This window comes from Neoarius graeffei, chromosome 19 (genome assembly GCF_027579695.1).
Source record: "Neoarius graeffei isolate fNeoGra1 chromosome 19, fNeoGra1.pri, whole genome shotgun sequence".
Taxonomy (NCBI): Eukaryota; Metazoa; Chordata; class Actinopteri; order Siluriformes; family Ariidae; genus Neoarius; species Neoarius graeffei.
The window spans coordinates 39237277-39251756 of record NC_083587.1 but is presented as its reverse complement, the minus strand read 5'-3'; the positions used below and the strand labels follow the sequence as shown (position 1 = coordinate 39251756).

Here is a 14480-nt window from a genome sequence, read left to right as displayed (position 1 = left end):
CCCCAACCCCGGGCCTGGCTCCAGGGCGGGGCCCCAGCTGCCCCATACTGGGCGACGTCACGGTCCTTGATTTTTTTATTTCCATAAGGGGGTTTGGTGAACTGCTCTTGGTCTGGCCTGTCACTTAGGACCTGTCTGCCTTGGGAAACCCTAACAGGGGTGTAATGCCCCCGACAGCATAGCTCCTAGGATCATTCAAGCACACAAACCCCTCCACCACAATAAGGTGGCAGTTCTAGGAGGGGGCCCTCGATTGTGATGTATATAATGAAAATATACAATGGAAAATGAAATGGGGAAAAAATTGCCAGACATAGTTCCTTTGCTACTTCAGGTAAAATATTTTGTTTTACAATAAAGTTAATGATACTGTCTGTGAGGTCCTCTGATTATTGTCATTTTAATCATATAACATTCATTTGTTGGCAGAGATTTTCATACTGTGACTGACAAGTGAGGCAGAATTCAATCCTTACATGTCACTGAGCAATCGAGGGATAAGTAGTTTGCCTAAGGCTGTCCACACAGTCCTAGAATTTTGATTTACAGCCTTTTGCAACAGAAGTAATTGAGCTTTGTTGTCTAGTTGTTCTGTGTAAGTACTGTGAATTAGAACAAAGAGACAGACAGAAAGACATAGAGCTATAGATAGATAGATTGAGAGAGAGAAAGAGAGAGAGAGAGAGAGAGAAACTGTGGACATTGCTTGCTCTTCAGACGGCACAAACATATGAGGAAACTCCTCCACAGCTCTGCCATTTCCTTCCACAGTGCAAGTGCATTTCCTCCTTTCCTGCTGCTTTAACTTCTGGATCCTGTGCCTATTGTCGTTGGCTATTTTTCTGCACACATCGTAGCTTCTCCCTTCCTCTCAAATGGAGGACATGCACGCACACACACACACACACATTCACACACAGTCCACTGAGCTCATTAAGGATGGCAGTGAGCATGGAGTTGCCATGAAGTGCACAGGGAGAAACTTTTCTTGCCTTGACACTTTACTTGACGTTCACTAATTAAGCAACACCAACAAGGAGCTTTTGGGGTAAGTGTGTTAAGTTCAGGTCTGACTAATTAAAGACAATAACTCTACTTCAGCACTGGAACTTAAAGAACATATTGGGGTGGATTTTTAATAACAACGAATTCAAATATCAGCAGATGGTTTCTATACCTAATTTCATTTAATAACCACATCTTGGACCAAAACACTACCTAAGTATTGCTATTGAAAATAAAAAATGTAAAGGCAAAACAAAACAAAATAGTGGACATTTCCTCCAAGAAGTGTAACCCTGTGATTTCATTTATTATTTATTAAGGCTAGAAACTGACTGCAAAGTTATGAGAGCATCAACCTCCCGCTTAAGTTTTTCCTCAAGGGACCCTTTATGGAACCGGTAAGAAATGTAGCTAGTTTTAGCATGCAAATATAGTTGATTAACTCACTAACTTTCTGCAAGCAACCTGTTGATTTTTTATGTAATGTATTAATTGATGATTGGTGTCCATAGTCAGTGTTTGTTTGATATATTGTTTGTTTGTTTTTGTTTGTTTGACAATGCCACTGAGAGAACCTGTGAAATACTTGTTAATGATATTATTTATATTGCCTTTCTTGTCAGACAACCCCCCCCCATATATAAATATGTGTGCAACATAAATAGATACAGTGGTGCTTGAAAGTTTGTGAACACTTGAGAATTTTCTTTATTTCTGTATAAATATGACCTAAAACATCATCAGATTTTCACACAAGTCCTAAAAGTAGATCAAGAGAACCCAGTTAAACAAATGAGACAAAAATATCATACTTGGTCATTTATTTATTGAGGAAAATGATCCAATATTACATATCTGTGAGTGACAAATGTATGTGAACCTCTAGGATTAGCAGTTAATTTGAAGGTGAAATTAGAGTCAGGTGTTTTCAATCAATGGGATGACAATCAGGTGTGAGTGGGCATCCTGTTTTATTTAAAGAACAGGGATCTATCAAAGTCTGATCTTCACAACACATGTTTGTGGAAGTGTATCATGGCACGAACAAAGGAGATTTCTGAGGACCTCAGAAAAAGCATTGTTCATGCTCATCCGGCTGAAAAAGGTTACAAAACCATCTCTAAAGAGTTTGGACTCCACCAATCCACAGTCAGACAGATTGTGTACAAATGGAGGAAATTCAAAATCATTGTTACCCTCCCCAGGAGTGGTCGACCAACAAAGATCACTCCAAGAGCAAGGCGTGTAATAGTCGGCGAGGTCACAAAGGACCCCAGAGTAATTTCTAAGCAACTGAAGGCCTTTCTCACACTGGCTAATGTTAACGTTCATGAGTCCACCATCAGGAGAACACTGAACAACAATGGTGTGCATGGCAGGGTTGCAAGGAGGAAGCCACTGCTCTCCAAAAAGAACATTGCTGCTCATTTACAGTTTGCTAAAGATCATGTGGACAAACCAGAAGGCTATTGGAAAAATGTTTTGTGGACTGATGAGACCAAAATAGCACTTTTTGGTTTAAATGAGAAGCGTTATGTTTGGAGAAAGGAAAACACTGCATTCCAGCATGAGAACTTTATCCCATCTGTGAAACATGGTGGTGGTTGTATCATGGTTTGAGCCTGTTTTGCTGCATCTGGGCCAGGACGGCTTGCCATCATTGATGGAACAATGAATTCTGAATTATACCAGCGAATTCTAAAGCAATATGTCAGGACATCTGTCCATGAACTGAATCTCAAGAGAAGGTGGGTCATGCAGCAAGACAACGACCCTAAGCACACAAGTTGTTCTTCCAAAGAATGGTTAAAGAAGAATAAAGTTAATGTTTTGGGATGGCCAAGTCAAAGTCCTGTCCTTAATCCAGTCGAAATGTTGTGGAAGGACCTGAAGCGAGCAGTTCATGTGAGGAAACGCACCAACATCCCAGAGTTGAAGCTGTTCTGTATGGAGGAATGGGCTAAAATTCCTCCAAGCCGGTGTGCAGGACTGATTAACAGTTACCGGAAACATTTAGTTGCAGTTATTGCTGCACAAGGGGGTCACACCAGATACTGAAAGCAAAGGTTCACATTCTTTTGCTATTCACAGATATGTAATATTGGATCATTTTCCTCAATAAATAAATGGCCAAGTATAATATTTTTGTCTCATTTGTTTAACTGGGTTCTCTTTATCTACTTTTAGGACTTGTGTGAAAATCTGATGATGTTTTAGGTCATATTTATGCAGAAATATAGAAAATTCTAAAGCACCACTGCAGATAAATAGATGGATAGATAGATAGATCTATCTCACATTCCATAAATGTTCCAATGATACAAAGACATCCCTTTATCTGAGACAGGACAATTTTTGGTCAAAAATTTCCAGTCCCTTTTTCTTTTTTTTTTTTTTTTTTATGCCACACAGAAATATCTGATAATCAGTTTTATAAGTGGAAAAATTGCAGCTTATCTTTGATATAAAATATCAGGAAGCTATCTACATTTGTATGACATATTACATAATTTTTTAAATTAAAATATAGTATTAAAATAAGTAGTATGATTTGAAAAATATAAACAGTAAGATACAAAAGTTTGGATATCCTTCAGCAAAAAATGAAGGAATCAACAACAAAGAAGTTTAACTTATATAGTGCCTTTCACCAACCCAATGACGCTTTACAGAGTCATAACACTACAGAAAACAAAGAAATTGAAGAGCTAGTTAAAGCTGTTCCCTCATCTGCCTCTTTTTTTGTCTATTGACAAAAAATGCAGCTTCTCATGTTGTGGAGAAACGGCAAAGGCCTCCTCCGTGAAGACTCTCCTGTGGTGGAAACCTTTACCGCAAACTGTTACAAAATGCTGATACTGAAGACATCTTCCAAAATGCTGGATAAACAAAAACGTCCATGTTTTTAAAACCGCTTAGCCTATGTGGAGCATCCACAATATACAAGTCCCTGTGTAAGTCCTTATAGTCGCTTTAATATTATCCTGTGATTCACTTTACTGCAGAATTATAATCAGAGCTGCTGTTAGAGAAAATCACTCACCTTATTCACCAAGATGATTCAAAAATTTAAGATATATAATATTTATAACACTTTAATATCTACCTATCTATCATGTTAGAATTATTAGTATCTATCTATTTACAGTGGTGCTTGAAAGCTTGTGAACCCTGTAGAATTTTCTATATTTCTGCATAAATATGACCTAAAACATCATCAGACTTTCACACAAGTCCTAAAAGTAGATAAAGAGAATCCAGTTAAACAAATTAGACAAAAATATTATACTTGGTCATTTGTTTATTGAGGGAAATGATCCAATATTACATATCTGTGAGTGGCAAAAGTATGTGAATCTTTGCTTTCAGTATCTGGTGTGACCCCCTTGTGCAGCAATAACTGCAATTAAACATTTCCGGTAACTGTTGATCAGTCCTGCACACCGGCTTGGAGGAATTTTAGCCCATTCCTCCGTACAGAACAGCTTCAACTCTGGGATGTTGGTGGGTTTCCACACATGAACTGCTCGCTTCAGGTCCTTCCACAACATTTCGATTGGATTAAGGTCAGGACTCTGACTTGGCCATTCCAAAACATTAACTTTATTCTTCTTTAACCATTCTTTGGTAGAACGACTTGTGTGCTTAGGGTTGTTGTCTTGCTGCATGACCCACCTTCTTTTGAGATTCAGTTCATGGACAGATGTCCTGACATATTCCTTTAGAATTCGCTGGTATAATTCAGAATTCATTGTTCCATCAATGATGGCAAGCCGTCCTGGCCCAGATGCAGCAAAACAGGCCCAAACCATGATACCACCACCATGTTTCACAGATGGGATAAGGTTCTTATGCTGGAATGCAGTGTTTTTCCTTTCTCCAAACATAATGCTTCTCATTTAAACCAAAAGTTCTATTCTGGGCTCATCCGTCCACAAAACATTTTGCCAATAGCCTTCTGGCTTGTCAACGTGATCTTTAGCAAACTGCAGACAAGCAGCAATGGTCTTTTTGGAGAACAGTGGCTTTCTCCTTGCAACCCTGCCATGCACACCATTGTTGTTCAGTGTTCCCCTGATGGTGGACTCATGAACATTAGCCAATGTGAGAGAGGCTTTCAGTCGCTTAGAAGTTACTCTGGGGTCCTTTGTGACCTCGCCAACTATTACACGCCTTGCTCTTGGAGTGATCTTTGTTGGTCGACCACTCCTGGGGAGGGTAACAATGGTCTTGAATTTCCTCCATTTGTACACAATCTGTCTGACTGTGGATTGGTGGAGTCCAAACTTTAGAGATGGTTTTGTAACCTTTTCCAGCCTGATGAACATCAACAACGCTTTTTCTGAGGTCCTCAGAAACCTCCTTTGTTCATGCCATGATACACTTCCACTAACATGCATTGTGAAGATCAGACTTTGATAGATCCCTGTTCTTTAAATAAAACAGGGTGCCCACTCACACCTGATTGTCATCCCATTGATTGAAAACACCTGACTCTAATTTCACCTTCAAATTAACTGCTAATCCTAGAGGTTCACATACTTTTCCCACTCACAGATATGCAATATTGGATCATTTTCCTCAATAAATAAATGACCAATTATAATATTTTTGTCTCATTTGTTTAACTGGGTTCTCTTTATCTACTTTCAGGACTTGTGTGAAAATCTGATGACATTTTAGGTCATGTTTATGCAGAAATATAGAAAATTCTAAAGGATTCACAAACTTTCAAGCACCACTCTATCTATCTATCTATCTATCTATCTATCTATCTATCTATCTATCTATCTATCTATCTATCTATCTATAGTATTACAACCCCGATTCCAAAAAAGTTGGGACAAAGTACAAATTGTAAATAAAAATGGAATGCAATGATGTGGAAGTTTCAAAATTCCATATTTTATTCAGAATAGAACATAGATGACATATCAAATGTTTAAACTGAGAAAATGTATCATTTAAAGAGAAAAATTAGGTGATTTTAAATTTCATGACAACAACACATCTCAAAAAAGTTGGGACAAGGCCATGTTTACCACTGTGAGACATCCCCTTTTCTCTTTACAACAGTCTGTAAACGTCTGGGGACTGAGGAGACAAGTTGCTCAAGTTTAGGGATAGGAATGTTAACCCATTCTTGTCTAATGTAGGATTCTAGTTGCTCAAATGTCTTGGGTCTTTTTTGTCGTTTCTTCCGTTTTATGACGCGCCAAATGTTTTCTATGGGTGAAAGATCTGGACTGCAGGCTGGCCAGTTCAGTACCCGGACCCTTCTTCTACGCAGCCATGATGCTGTAATTGATGCAGTATGTGGTTTGGCACTGTCATGTTGGAAAATGCAAGGTGTTCCCTGAAAGAGACGTCGTCTGGATGGGAGCATATGTTGCTCTAGAACCTGGATATACCTTTCAGCATTGATGGTGTCTTTCCAGATGCGTAAGCTGCCCATGCCACACGCACTAATGCAACCCCATACCATCAGAGATGCAGGCTTCTGAACTGAGCGCTGATAACAACTTGGGTCGTCCTTCTCCTCTTTAGTCCGAATGACACGGCGTCCCTGATTTCCATAAAGAACTTCAAATTTTGATTCGTCTGAACACAGAACAGTTTTCCACTTTGCCACAGTCCATTTTAAATGAGCCTTGGCCCAGAGAAGACGTTTGCGCTTCTGGATCATGTTTAGATACGGCTTCTTCTTTGAACTATAGAGTTTTAGCTGGCAACGGCGGATGGCACAGTGAATTGTGTTCACAGATAATGTTCTCTGGAAATATTCCTGAGCCCATTTTGTGATTTCCAATACAGAAGCATGCCTGTATGTGATGCAGTGCCGTCTAAGGGCCCGAAGATCACGGGCACCCAGTATGATTTTCCGGCCTTGACCCTTACGCACAGAGATTCTTCCAGATTCTCTGAATCTTTTGATGATATTATGCGCTGTAGATGATAATATGTTCAAACTCTTTGCAGTTTTACACTGTCGAACTCCTTTCTGATATTGCTCCGCTATTTGTCGGCGCAGAATTAGGGGGATTGGTGATCCTCTTCCCATCTTTACTTCTGAGAGCCGCTGCCACTCCAAGATGCTCTTTTTATACCCAGTCATGTTAATGACCTATTGCCAATTGACCTAATGAGTTGCAGTTTGGTCCTCCAGCTGTTCCTTTTTTGTACCTTTAACTTTTCCAGCCTCTTATTGCCCCTGTCCCAACTTTTTTGAGATGTGTTGTTGGCATGAAATTTCAAAATGTCTCACTTTCGACATTTGATATGTTGTCTATGTTCTATTGTGAATACAATATCAGTTTTTGAGATTTGCAAATTATTGCATTCCGTTTTTATTTACAATTTGTACTTTGTCCCAACTTTTTTGGAATCGGAGTTGTAGAATTATTAGTATATCTATCTATCTATCTATCTATCTATCTATCTATCTATCTATCTATCTATCTATCTATCTATCTATCTATCTATCTATCTATCTATCTATCTATCTATCTATCTATCTATCTAGTATTAGAATTATTAGGCTATCTATCTATCTATCTATCTATTTGAATTATTCATATCTATCTATCTATCTATCTATCTATCTATCTATCTATCTATCTATCTATCTATCTATCTATCTATCTATCATTAGAATTATTAGTATCTATCTATCTATCTATCTATCTATCTATCTATCTATCTATCTATCTATCTATCTATAGCATTAGAATGATTAGTATCTATCTATCTATCTATCTATCTATCTATCTATCTATCTATCTATCTATCTATCTATCTATCTATCTATCTATCTATAGCATTAGAATTATTAGTATCTATCTATCTATCTATCTATCTATCTATCTATCTATCTATCTATCTATCTATCTATCTATCTATCTATCTATCTATCTATCTATCCCATTAGAATTATTAGTATCTATCTATCTATCTATCTATCTATCTATCTATCTATCTATCTATCTATCTATCTATCTATCATTAGAATTATTAGTATCTATCTATCTATCTATCTATCTATCTATCTATCTATCTATCTATCTATCTATCTATCTATCTATCTATCTATCTAGAATTAGAATTATTAGTATCTATCTATCTATCTATCTATCTATCTATCTATCTATCTATCTATCTATCTATCTATCTATCTATCTATAGCATTAGAATTATTAGTATCTATCTATCTATCTATCTATCTATCTATCTATCTATCTATCTATCTATCTATCTATCTATCTATCCCATTAGAATTATTAGTATCTATCTATCTATCTATCTATCTATCTATCTATCTATCTATCTATCTATCTATCTATCTATCTATCCCATTAGAATTATTAGTATCTATCTATCTATCTATCTATCTATCTATCTATCTATCTATCTATCTATCTATCTATCATTAGAATTATTAGTATCTATCTATCTATCTATCTATCTATCTATCTATCTATCTATCATTAGAATTATTAGTATCTATCTATCTATCTATCTATCTATCTATCTATCTATCTATCTATCTATCTATCCCATTAGAATTATTAGTATCTATCTATCTATCTATCTATCTATCTATCTATCTATCTATCTATCTATCTATCTATCTATCATTAGAATTATTAGTATCTATCTATCTATCTATCTATCTATCTATCTATCTATCTATCTATCTATCTATCTATCTATCTATCTATCATTAGAATTATTAGTATCTATCTATCTATCTATCTATCTATCTATCTATCTATCTATCTATCTATCTATCTATCATTAGAATTATTAGTATCTATCTATCTATCTATCTATCTATCTATCTATCTATCTATCTATCTATCTATCTATCTATCTATCTATCTATCATTAGAATTATTAGTATCTATCTATCTATCTATCTATCTATCTATCTATCTATCTATCTATCTATCTATCATTAGAATTATTAGTATCTATCTATCTATCTATCTATCTATCTATCTATCTATCTATCTATCTATCTATCTATCTATCATTAGAATTATTAGTATCTATCTATCTATCTATCTATCTATCTATCTATCTATCTATCTATCTATCTATCATTAGAATTATTAGTATCTATCTATCTATCTATCTATCTATCTATCTATCTATCTATCTATCTATCATTAGAATTATTAGTATCTATCTATCTATCTATCTATCTATCTATCTATCTATCTATCTATCTATCTATCTATCTATCTATCTATCCCATTAGAATTATTAGTATCTATCTATCTATCTATCTATCTATCTATCTATCTATCTATCTATCTATCTATCTATCTATCTATCTATCTATCTATCATTAGAATTATTAGTATCTATCTATCTATCTATCTATCTATCTATCTATCTATCTATCTATCTATCTATCTATCTATCATTAGAATTATTAGTATCTATCTATCTATCTATCTATCTATCTATCTATCTATCTATCTATCTATCTATCTATCATTAGAATTATTAGTATCTATCTATCTATCTATCTATCTATCTATCTATCTATCTATCTATCTATCTATCTATCTATCTATCATTAGAATTATTAGTATCTATCTATCTATCTATCTATCTATCTATCTATCTATCATTAGAATTATTAGTATCTATCTATCTATCTATCTATCTATCTATCTATCTATCTATCTATCTATCTATCTATCTATCATTAGAATTATTAGTATCTATCTATCTATCTATCTATCTATCTATCTATCTATCTATCTATCTATCTATCATTAGAATTATTAGTATCTATCTATCTATCTATCTATCTATCTATCTATCTATCTATCTATCATTAGAATTATTAGTATCTATCTATCTATCTATCTATCTATCTATCTATCTATCTATCTATCTATCTATCTATCTATCATTAGAATTATTAGTATCTATCTATCTATCTATCTATCTATCTATCTATCTATCTATCTATCTATCTATCTATCTATCTATCATTAGAATTATTAGTATCTCTCTATCTTGATTTCCTACAGTGGAAAACCTCCCTCCCCCCGCGTTCAGAAGAGCGGCGCGTGACTCCGCGCATGCGCAATGCTGGTCCGTCGCTGTGGGCGGATGAAGCAGAGACAGGAGAGAAGCTGAGTGACATCCACCCACAGAGAGGGACCCTGCGCGCTAGTGTCGCACAGCCAGCTCTTCATTTAGCCCAACCATCCTGTGGAGAAACAGGCAGCCGAGACGTAGAACAGTTCGTGGACTATTAACAGAGTTAGTGTTTGCTGTGCAATGCCATTTTGTTAGCATTAGCGGCTCCTGTTTGGCACTTGAACATCACCGGGAATGTGAGCATCCGCCGCTAGTTCATCTCACAGCGTGTGATGGGATTGGGACCAAACCGCTGAGACAGGCGAGTCCGGGGCTTATCAGAGCTAAACCCATCCCGCGGGGCAGCATTCGCTTTATTATTTACAATCCGGAGGGGTTTTTTCAGGCAGAGTCTTTTGTGTGCTTCCGCCCCTCAGCTCGCTAACGTTAGTTTGCTGCGCGTGCGGCTGGCATCTTGCGCGCGCCGCTCCACGCAGCGCCTCGGAAGTTTGCTTTCTGTGAATGTTTTCCGCTTCCTGAAGCAACATTTCCACCTTTTGTTTGGACTGCACCTCGCTGCAGGATGCCGGATCAAATAGCGGTGTCCGAGTTTCTCTCGGAGACGACGGAAGACTACAACTCCCCCACGACGTCCAGCTTCACGACCCGCCTCCAGAGCTGCAGGAACACCGTCAGTGTTTTAGAGGAGGTAAGAGCTGCACACACGGCCTGCATGGGGAAGGGTGTGGGTTCGAACCGCACTCAGGGCGACGAGTCCGACAGTCCGCTCGGAGGCTGAAAACAGATGCAGAGTGGGCGATATTCTTCAGTTTTTCACCAGTTGGCATGTACAAGTTACTCAGTGCTTTGCATATGTCGCACAGCAGAGCTTTTCTCTTCTACCTGGGATCCTATTATTATTATTATTATTATTCTCCAGCTTGGTAGTGCGATTACAAGTGCACTTTTTACCTTATTATGAGCATCGATCATGCACCACATCCGTTATAAATGAATGTGTTCTGACAGTAGCTCATGCATGCTCACAAAGTCTCTAGAAGATGCCAGATCCTCGAGGCTAATTTGCATATTCATTGTGTCGTCACGCTGATTTGCATACCGAAAACATGTGACATCATGAAGGAAGATTTTCTCAGAACAGAAAATAATGGGTTATGACCTTATTTGCTTCTTTGTTCTACAGATAGGTTGCTTTTGGTCATGGCATCATAAACTAACTCTATTGTATAACATACTGTGTTTTTACATTCAGTCATTCGTCTTCATTATGCACTTTGTTGTGGTTTGGCTTGGGCTGGAATGGAGCCTGTGCTGTAAAGGGGGGGAGAAAAGAGAGAGAGAGAGAGAGAGAGACACACACACACTAGTTCATTGCAGGACGCTGTGCGCACACACTTATAAGCTCATTCACGCCTCGAGGCAATTTAGTGCATCCAATCCTCCTACTGGCAACATTTTCTGGGAGGTAGGAAGAATACAGAGAACCCAAAGGAAACCCACACTGCCGTGGGGAGAACGTGTGAAGCTCCACACAGACAGTAACATGAGCTCAGGATCGAAACATGAATCTTGGTGCTGTGAGGTGGCAAGCCTACCTTTCCTTGTGTGTTTACAAAATACCAGTGTTGTAGTTGAGTCACTAAACCTCGAGTCCTCAGTGTTCAAGTCCGAGTCATTAAAAAAAAAATCGAATCCGATAACAAGACTCCAACAGGACCATTTGATGATGGTTATTTGAGTGCGAAGTATTGTCAGAGATGGTTCAGAGATAGATGTAAGTGCAGAAGGTGTGTTTTATTAATACAACTGAAGACAGGTAAACAATCCAGAACGAAAAGCAAATTTGTAAAACGGGCAATCGTAGATGAGGCAGAATCAAAAACAGGAAATCAGGAAACCAAACAAGGAAATAAGGCTCGGTAATGTGTGAACAACGCAACTCAATACTTCGCAGTTTTTACAGTTTTTAAGTGCGTTTTTACAGTCTTTATATAGGCGCATTGATTGCGCCTTAATTCCGTGCAGGTATGAGTCGTTTACAGTGCGTGTGCACGTACAAGTCCTCTTGGCGGACCCAAGAGTCTGTGTAAGGCACACCAGTGTGAGACACTTGCACGAAATTAGTACAAAAATGATTGTAGATATACATGTTATTTACCAGCTGGGAGGTCCGTATGGTGAAATACCGTGACCGAGGTCTTGAAAGTACTGACCAAGGCCCTCTGGTCCGAGGCCAGTATTCAAGGCCGAGGTCACGGTATTTCACCATACAGACCAACCTTAAGCTGGTAAATAATTATATTTATTTTTTTCTTTACCAAATTCTAACAGAAAACGAGAGCGCCCGAAAGGGAAAACCGAGCCGAGCTGCCATTTTGAGTCCTCATTCACGGCTGTAATGCAAATTGCTTCCTCCTCGGTATACAAGTGCACTTCCATGGCAGGAAAAAAAACCTACATTTTGCTGCCTATGTAGTCCCCTATTTATACAAAATTGAGTCATTCAGGATTCAGCCAGGTTTTTGCTCGGCGTTAGCAAGTTAGAGGTTTTTAGCTTTCTCCTGAAATGTTTTCTTTTATTTCTTCTTCCTCAGGGTAGTAAAACTCACTTTCGCTGTGAACACTGTCGTTATCGCTATCCATGCTGTAAAATTAATGCTATTCTTCTGAGAAATGCTGGCAAAAATGTATAAGATTTTTGATACAAATCTTATAAATAAATCTTATAAAAAAGATAGATACATGTTGACAAAAATGCTACTATGTATGTTTGTTGTGAATGAGCGAGTCGCCCGGGGTCTGTAACTAGGGTCTGTACCGTAGGATACGGACCCGCTTGCCAGCCAATTAGAGCGCAGGATTTGATGGAAACCGGACTGCAAAAAAAAATGTTCTGCCAAATTATTATGACATGTTACAAAAAAAAAGAAGAAAAAAATCAGAGTCCTTGTCTCCAGTTTACGAGTCTGAATGCAGTTAATACGCGAGTCATCAGTGCTCAAGTTCAAGTCAAGTCATGAGTACTTAAAATTAGAGCACGAGTTGGACTCGAGTACTACAAGCTTGCAAAATACTATAATTTCTATCAAGAACACAGATAAAACGAGGCAGGGGTAGTAAGTAGAAAGGGAAACGGTTGCAGATAGACTAACTTGGAAAATGCTGCCTGGCAAAAAAAAAAAAAGTCACCCTTTGTATTTAAATAAGCAAAGCCTTTGACACAGCTTTGATTTTGAAGGTGTCCCCCACAGTCTTTTTTGACCGTCTGTCTGCTGGCTCTTTTTAAGTATTTTGTTAACCAACACGCAGCTCTTATGTGCTTACAGTTTTACAGTACTGAAGTATATTACTTTGAACCTTTAATGCTGACAAGTTTTATTCACAATATCACCACGGTTATATACAACCCCAATTTCAAAAAAGTTGGGACAGTAGGTAACACACAAATAAAAACAGAATGTGAAGATTTGCAAATCATGGAAACCCTATATTTCATTGAAAATAGTACAAAGACAACAGATCAAATGTTGAAACTGAGAAATTGTATTGTTTTTTTGAAAAATATATGCTCATTTTGGGGCGGCACGGTGGTGTAGTGGTTAGCGCTGTCGCCTCACAGCAAGAAGGTCCTGGGTTCGAGCCCCGTGGCCGGCGAGGGCCTTTCTGTGTGGAGTTTGCATGTTCTCCCCGTGTCTGCGTGGGTTTCCTCCGGGTGCTCCGGTTTCCCCCACAGTCCAAAGACATGCAGGTTAGGTTAACTGGTGCCTCTAAATTGACCGTAGGTGTGAATGTGAGTGTGAATGATTGTCTGTGTCTATGTGTCAGCCCTGTGATGACCTGGCGACTTGTCCAGGGTGTACCCCGCCTTTCACCCGTAGTCAGCTGGGATAGGCTCCAGCTTGCCTGCGACCCTGTAGAACAGGATAAAGCGGCTAGAGATAATGAGATGAGATGCTCATTTTGAATTTGATGTCAGCAACACATTTCAGAAAAGTTGGGACAGGGTCAACGAAAGACTGAAAAACTTGTCATGTTAAAAAAAAAAAAGCTAATTGGGTTAATTGGCAACAGGTCAGTAACATGATTGGGTATAAAAAAAAAGGCATCCCAGAGAGGCGGAGTCTCTCAGAAGTAAAGATGGGGAGGGGTTCACCGCTCTGTGAAAGACTATGTGAGCAAACAGTGCAATAATTTAACATTTCTCAATGTAAAATTGCAAAGAATTTGGGGATCACATCACCCACGGTCCATAATATCATTAAAAGATTCAGAGAATCTGGAAAAATCTCTGTATGCAAGAGAAAAGACTGAAAACTGACATTGGATGCCTGTGATCTTTAGCCCCTCAGGGCCTC

The 14480-nt window shown here is 38.0% G+C and overlaps 1 protein-coding gene across 3 annotated transcripts in view; it reads left to right on the top strand.

Moving 5' to 3' along the window:
* Positions 1-937: 937 nt before the first annotated feature.
* Positions 938-14480, top strand: part of asap1b (ArfGAP with SH3 domain, ankyrin repeat and PH domain 1b) — a 209564-nt gene continuing 196021 nt past the window's right edge. For 2 of the 3 annotated variants that reach the window (XM_060900056.1, XM_060900054.1), the window contains exons 1-3: positions 938-1048; positions 1326-1403; positions 10687-10813. In XM_060900056.1, coding sequence (XP_060756039.1) covers positions 1348-1403; positions 10687-10813 — 183 coding nt within the window. In that variant the 5' untranslated portion in view covers positions 938-1048; positions 1326-1347. The remainder of the gene's footprint in view (positions 1049-1325; positions 1404-10686; positions 10814-14480) is intronic. The other variant, XM_060900055.1, reaches the window with a different exon arrangement.